General features: G+C 48.3%; 1 protein-coding gene across 1 annotated transcript in view; it reads right to left on the bottom strand.

The window, feature by feature from the left end:
• Positions 1-736: 736 nt before the first annotated feature.
• The window catches only part of kcna1b (potassium voltage-gated channel, shaker-related subfamily, member 1b), a 12708-nt gene continuing 5678 nt past the window's right edge, over positions 737-7766 (bottom strand). The window contains exon 2 of the mRNA XM_079334780.1: positions 737-2985. Coding sequence (XP_079190906.1) covers positions 1320-2813 — 1494 coding nt within the window. The 5' untranslated portion in view covers positions 2814-2985 and the 3' untranslated portion in view covers positions 737-1319. The remainder of the gene's footprint in view (positions 2986-7766) is intronic.

Consider the following 7766-nt stretch of genomic DNA (forward strand, 5'->3'; position numbering starts at 1 on the left):
AACACTTTAAAGACAACAAAGATGGCAGAGCGTTGTTCCCTACAGCCTAAACCTGACGTATCTCAGCCGAACATCCATATGCAAGCAAATTAAAGACGATGAACTATTAAAGGGGCACTCCACCAATTTTGCTTTGCGCAAATCCTTCAATGTGTAAAATATATTTCAATACAAATACGGCCAACGATGGTGCAACAGAGGCCAAAACATCCAGACTTTGGTCTCCAATGGAGAGTAATCTTCAAAAACAATGGTGACTACAATTCCCATAAAGAACTACAAAAAGTTGCTTTCTTGGACTCTGAATGGTAAGAGCCAAGATACAAACTTGATGTTTGGCTAATTCTCTCGATCAAACACCCAAGATGGAAAATGGCAACAGTGTCAAAGGGGAAGTTGATCGATCCAGAGTTGAAGTAGAAGAACTTGTCCGAGCCCAAAACTGAAAAACAAAGAACCGGAGCAATGAAAGCCCAAAAAGGACAACTTTGGTCCATCCAAAAATAAAAAAATAAATAAAACAATTTTATGTGCTTTTTTTAAGACCCTGTCGGATAAAAAGGCGATAATTTCAAGGGGTCAATCAGGAAGTATCGCCTTAATGTTTTGTACCTTGGTCAGACATCTCTTTCCAAGATGGTGGATCAAGAGTATGGTCTCCAGTTTTGGTGCCAGCTGCACTTCCTTTACGAACCACTTCAGACATGTCTCTGTGAGAACCTGGTCTAGCAGCCTAAACTTGGTATAGTTATTTGTCTTGGTTGAATATTCGTACCAAAGATGGTAAATTGTGATACTATCGATTTGGGGAATTTAGAGTAAAAGTTTGAGAACTTTCCCAAGCCATACTTTAAAAAGGAACGGCAAAAATGTGGGGCATTAAAAACCAAACGACGTCATGCCAGCGGAGGTCAGAAAAACCAGACTAATTAAATTTCCCAGTTTGGGAAAAGTATCAAATACTTAGAAAAAAGTCCCATGATGCAACTCTTTCCTGCATGGTCAACAACCTTTAAGTTGACTCGTCTTCAGGTGCACAATTGGTGGAGTACCTCTCAGTAAGAATAAGTAAAAGACTTCTGAAGTGAATATATCAAAAAGTTCCCCCGACACCTGCTGATTGTTGAACTATTGCAAAACGCCTCCGTCGTCGTGTTTTCATGAAATAACTGAGCCTCTATCTTTGAATAAATTAACCCCGTGTGCCGTGAACGCTTTCACACGTTTGAATGAATGCAAAAGAAGAATAAAATGCACCGATGGAGATAAAGCATCCAGATTAATTTTACAATATTTACACCGTGGCGCCGGACATCGCCTCACACGTCGGTGAGCAGCTTCCCCTTGTTCACACAGTTCTGGCTGGGCGCCGTGCAGTTGGCAGTCCTAAGGTTTGCTTCCCTAAAGTTGTCGATGCTGTTGTTCATGTCCTCGTCTATCTCCATGTACTCCGACTTGCTGACCACCGAGGAGCTGCGGCGGCTCGAGTTGGTCTCCGACGCCAAGTTCTGGTTGCTGACGTTGAGCAGCTGCGCCTGCTCCTCGCCCTCCGTCTCCCGGTGGTAGAAGTAGTTGAAGTTGGACACGATGACAGGTACAGGGAGCGCGATGGTTAGCACTCCGGCGATGGCGCACAGCGAGCCGACGATCTTCCCTCCGATGGTCACGGGGTACATGTCCCCGTATCCAACGGTGGTCATGGACACCACAGCCCACCAGAAAGCATCAGGGATGCTGGTGAAGAACGAGTCTTTCTCTTCAGCCTCTGCGAAGTAGACGGCGCTGGAGAACAAAATCACTCCGATGAAGAGGAAGAAAATGAGCAAGCCAAGCTCCCTCATGCTCGCTTTTAAAGTTTGTCCCAAAATCTGGAGGCCCTTTGAATGTCGGGAGAGTTTAAAAATCCTGAACACCCTCACCAAGCGGATTACCCTGAGAATCGCCAAAGACGTGGCCTGCTCCCCTCCTCCTGGCTTCCCTTCCTTGTTGTCTTGGTCGTCAGCCAGCTCTGTTCCGAGTGTGATGAAGTATGGGATTATAGCCACGATGTCGATAGAGTTCATCATGTTTTTAAAGAACGCCGCCTTGCTGGGACAAGCGAAAAACCGGACAATCAACTCAAAGGAAAACCAGATGATGCAGAGAGTCTCCACCACGAAGAACGGGTCCGTGAGGAAGTTTGGTTTGTAGTACACTGTTGTGTTCCCCACAATCTGGAGCCGCTGGCTCGGGTCCTCCTTCAACTCGGGCAATGTCTCCAAACAAAATATGACTATTGAAATAAGAATAACCATCACTGAGACGATGGCGATCCCCCGGGCGGGCCCCGAGCTCTCCGGATGCTCGAAGAGGAGCCAGATCTGCCTCTGGAACTCCTTCTCTGGGAGAGGCCTCTCCTCCTCCCGGATAAATCCTTCGTCCTCGCGAAACTTCTCCATGGCTTCCACGCCAAGTTCGTAAAACTTAATCTCCTCCGAGAACATATCCAGTGGAACGTTCACAGGCCTCCTTAGCCTTCCTCCTGATTGGTAATAATACAAGATGGCGTCAAAGCTCGGACGATTCCGGTCAAAGAAGTACTCGTTTCGTAAGGGGTCGAAGTAGCGCATTCTCTTTTTGGGGTTCCCGAGGAGGGTCTCCGGGAACTGAGCGAGAGTCTTGAGCTGCGTCTCGAAGCGCAGCCCCGAGATGTTGATCACCACCCTCTCGCAGCAGTCGTGGTCGTCGTGGTCGTCATCGGGCGGGTAGGGGTCCTGCGGGTGTCCCGGCAGGGTGGAGGTCTCGTCCATGTTCTCGGTGGACACCACAGTCATCCTTCCTGGCTGTTGGAGGTCAGGAAGAGGAAGCGGCGTGAAGGTGAGGAGGATGCAGGACAGGGGCGAAGATGCCTCTAGTGAGGCCGGGAGCTGCGCAGAGCCTCCCTCTCCGTCATCATCATCACCTCGCAGCTGAACATTTCTCTCACAGTGAAGCTTTGTCCTTCACCTGCAAGACAGACAAACCCGTCAGTCCCCCTTCACACTCCCAGATAGATCTCTGCTAGAGCACGACAGGAAAACATCATGCAGTACTGTACACGAGCCTGTGCTGCATCTGCTCGGTTTTACCGCATACATCAGTATTCAAGTTTGCAGTCCTGCTGCGCTTCCTCTCTGCGCACATCAGGACAAACAGTTTCCCCTCATACATGAAACTATTCTCCAAGCAGACACAGATTGGACACATGGACAGGAAGACATTAACGTCAGGTGAAGCTCACAGACTTTAAAATCAGATTAAACAGCGTACCTGTGCTGAGTTGTGGAGCTGCAGATCCTCACCCTGCGCACCTTTCCCAACTTAGCTTTAATACTGATATCGTTTTACAGCGGATCTGAAAAATTAATAGACTATGTTGTCTTGGTTAACATCCGTATCCTCTTGGTGTAGGTTTTCAGCGTCGATCGGAGCAGCCCGCAGCAGCAGCGGGAGGAAGAAGAGGAGGAAGAGGAGGAGGAGGAGACTTCAGACGGCTTTGAACCGCGGCTCGGCTGCAGAAATCCTGACTGACAATTTGTCCAAATCATGCTGGAGGACGAAGCGAAGGAGAAATGTCAGAAATAAAGGCGCGTCAAGCTGCCAGTGTGACGGGGAGGACTGGGAGGACTGGACACTGCAGCATCAGCAGAAAGCAGCGTTCACCTGTTTTTTCTTTACTGCAGTCAAAATCAAAAAAAAAAAAAAAAAAAGAGAAACGCGGAGGGTTCGGTTTTTTTAAAAAAAAAGGGGAAACCGGTGAAGGATCACGCGCTACAGGCGCACGAGACTGGGGATCAGTGTCCGGTAAATTGGAAGCATATTGCAGGATTTTACGTAGAGGGAAAAGAAGAAGAAGAAGTGAGTGAAGGACGGAGAGAGGGAGGGAGGGGTTTGGAGAGAGAGAGAGAGAGAGAGAGGAGGGCGAGGAGGAGGAGGGGGGGGGGGGGGGGGGGGGGGTTCGACGCAATGCAGACAGGCTGTAAAACACAGTTAACGAAACCGGACGTGGATCTCTGCAGAACCAGATCCGGTACCGACCCACCAAGGAGCAGGTCCGGACTGAGCTGCACGAGCTGAAAAAGAAACCTGTTTACCAGAAAAATGTTTTTATTGCAGGAGATGTCTTTAAAAGAATTGTGAATGCTCCCAGTTAGATGAATAAATAAAACATCGGGAGTTATGTAACCGGTGTGTTCGGCGGTTATTCTGCTGGTGTCACACAAACACACAGACTGGTGCTGCACTGGTTCCCAGTCTGAGGTGTGACTGGAGGAATCTGCAGCAGCAGGAGGAGGCTCAAACGGATCGTCCACTGAGCCTGTTTGCGACAGTCAGGCCTGCACGTTGGTGTAAATACGCCGGTGTTGCTATGGTAACAGGGAGAACTCAGCAGAGTGGTTTCATATTTATTTAATTATTTATTGTGCTGTATGCAACTACATGACAGACATGAGCTTAGACATGAATCAGTGGATGATCAGGTAGCAGGATAGAAACAAAGATTTCACAGGTGATGACGTCATCGAACATCATGATCACTTTGTTTCTTCTGCTTATTTAAAATAAGATTTAATAAGTTCAAATTTATCAAGAAATAAGCTCCTGTTCCAAACATATCGTTTCCACATGTCTACGATATGTGATCCTACATCTCACTCCGTGTTCCCACGATGACCACGAGATTCAACGATGTGGTCATTTTTATAAAATCATTACAATGAGAGAAGTGTTACGTTAATATGTGAAGAGAGCCGCTAACAGCCAACACAAGCCAAGAGAGATAACAAATCAGTATTTGTTGAAGTAACGTGTGTGTGTGTGTGAGTGTGTGAGTGTGTGAGTGTGTGTGTGTGTGTACATAATGTTACCTCTGTGCTTAAAGGCGGCTGAATTCTTCTCTCAGTGTATTTTTAAAGCCGTCACCTCCACAGTCGACCTTCATTAAGCATTAAACCCGCACGCGCTGATAACGGAGATATCCGGTGAGGGCTTTTTGGCATACATTATAAAAAGTGAAACCAGGAATTGCTCGGAGGCTTAATTTGACGTTATCTGAGCTTTAGAGGCTCGGCTTGAATTCTCTGGAGCCCGAAGTCATCGCACCTCTGTGGAGACGAAGCTTGGAGAATAAGCCGGCGGATATACGACTTTAAATATAGAGTCTGGAAATGATAACGGAGGCACTTCACACAAAGAAAGCCTGCTTATAGGTGCGCTGGATTTCTCCACAGAGACGGCTGAAAGCTGAACGTGTCTTTAATGGAACAACAGAAGAATTTAAAAAGCACCTCCACTGTCTTTCATCCTGAAGAGAAGGCTTTCTTTGTCTCATTTCAGACTAGAACTACAAATCTACGGTGGCTCGGAGGTGGGACACTCGAGGGAGAGATGGCGTCCTGTGGGCGGCCGACAGGCCCACGACACCTCCGAGAGCCGAGCAGTGATCCTGAGGTCCACTGATGCTAAAGGACAGAGACGACCTTCTGTCACATCCCAATGAATTGGAGAATATTTATATGATTAATTAAAATGTCTCCATTAAAATGACTCGAGAAATAAGTGATGTAGTTTCTGTTTAAAAAAGCCGATAAATGCCTCTGGAATTCAGCACCATGGACAGCTCCACTTCTTCAAACGCAGCCCTGAAATTCCTTAATGAAGAGTCAATATTTCCCTCCGTTGTAGAGTTGGAGTACAGAGCTCTAAGGTGTTAATATGTGCGTGAAGCAGATTGCAGCCGAGCGTGTCGGAGGCAGCAGACGGACGCAGCAGCGAGCAGGAAGGCTGAAGATCAGCTGGCTGCAGAGCTGGAACCAGTCCCACTGGAAACAGTCCCAGTTACCGCTGAGCGTAGAAACATGGGGAGCAGAGAGAGCAGAGCGGCTGGAATCAGTCACTGCACTGAGACGTGACCACGTTAAGGACTTTATTCTGTCAGAAATCATGAAAGTCATTTCTTCATAATGCCCAAAGAGCGAAGAGTTAAACTGAGCCGTGATTGAATGAGTGCTTTAAGTATGCCTGACAGGGTCAAGGGCACACAGAGGTCATAGTCCTCGACCAGGCGACTGTGGGCAGGAATCCAACCTCGCCCCTTTGCTGCACCTCATCCCCTTCTTCCTCCTCCTGACACTTCCTGTCTCTCTTCAGCTGTCCTCTCTAATAACGGCCAAAAAGCCCCCAAAATAACTTCCAGAAAGTTCCTGACTCGTGTGATCACTTTGCAGCCTGAGAGGCAAAAGAACCCAGTCACTTCACTTCAACACTCCAGAGCCTCATCAGGACACCTTAGAGTCAGACGTCTCCTGAAGTGAGACTCTGTCCCTGTGCAGAGTTAGCAGCTACGCTAGCAGCTACATGTTTGCATCTTATGAAAGTTGTGCAGTACGATTCAACTCTTTTGGATTTGGCCAAATCTGTCCAGAGATGAGTTTGACCCAGCATGCAGTGAGGCCAGTTTGACCCAGCATGCAGTGGGGCCAGTTTGACCCGGCATGCAGTGGGGCCAGTTTGACCCGGCATGCAGTGGGGCCAGTTTGACCCAGCATGCAGTGAGGCCAGTTTGACCCAGCATGCAGTGGGGCCAGTTTGACCCGGCATGCAGTGGGGCCAGTTTGACCCGGCATGCAGTGAGGCCAGTTTGACCCGGCATGCAGTGAGGCCAGTTTGACCCGGCATGCAGTGGGGCCAGTTTGACCCAGCATGCAGTGGGGCCAGTTTGACCCAGCATGCAGTGGGGCCAGTTTGACCCAGCATGCAGTGGGCGTTTGGTGGGCGTTTGGTGGTCTGATGGGTGAAGTGAAGCAGGGGGGGTCTCTGGGCTGGTTTCTGGTCTTGTGTTTGAGACTCTGGTCCGCTCGGCTCTCTTTGCAGTTACAGTGTCAGTTTGTCACTGTAACCGTCTGACAGCTGGACCACTTTCTGCACGGCTGCTCCCACCAAATGTTTCCCACACATAGCGCCGGATTCCTGAAAACTAAATTTAGTCTGAAAACATGCGAGGCGAGGAACAAACCTCTGTGACGCACGGCTCAGGGCGACTCGTCCGTCTCTCTCTGAAGGAAGATAAACATTCAAATCCAATCGATTCCTGACCGCCTGTGTTTCCTGGGCTTATAAAACATATGGACTTATGGTACATGACTATAAGAGCCTTTAAGCTGCCACACATTCAGCCCGAGGTCGAAATTAGACACATCCTGCTCTGGAACAGGAACACAATGGCGTTGTGTTCACTCATGCATGTGCAGCCAATCTGCACACATGCACAAGACTTTCTGCTGAGCTTCAATCCATATTATTAACCTTTGACCTCTGATAGCTAATGGACAGGATTATAATCCAGTCTGATTTTCGTTAAGGCCATAAACTGTAGATAACAGAGGACGCAGAGACGCCCTGTGGGACATTTTGTTGTTGTGTGGCCGAGACGTCTCACTGAAGAGGAAGAGCTCAGCCGTCTCTTTAGATTCTTTTTAATACAAACGAACGCTGAACAACAGATTTCTGATCACAAAAGAGAGGACTTGTCAATCTCAGTTAGCCCCGCCCCCTCCTCTCTCTCTCTCTCTCTCTCTCTCTCTCATCTTGCTGCACTGAAGCTGACCTGAAACTGCAGACTGAGGGAAGCAGGACTCATTGATCATATACTGAAATGAGACTTCTGTTCAGTCTGATTGATTCCACCTTCAAACCACAGAGCCACTCTGCCCTTCCTTTACCGTAACAGCATCGCAGACACATTTCCC

Source organism: Symphodus melops (genome assembly GCF_947650265.1).
Source record: "Symphodus melops genome assembly, chromosome: 22".
NCBI lineage: Eukaryota > Metazoa > Chordata > Actinopteri > Labriformes > Labridae > Symphodus > Symphodus melops.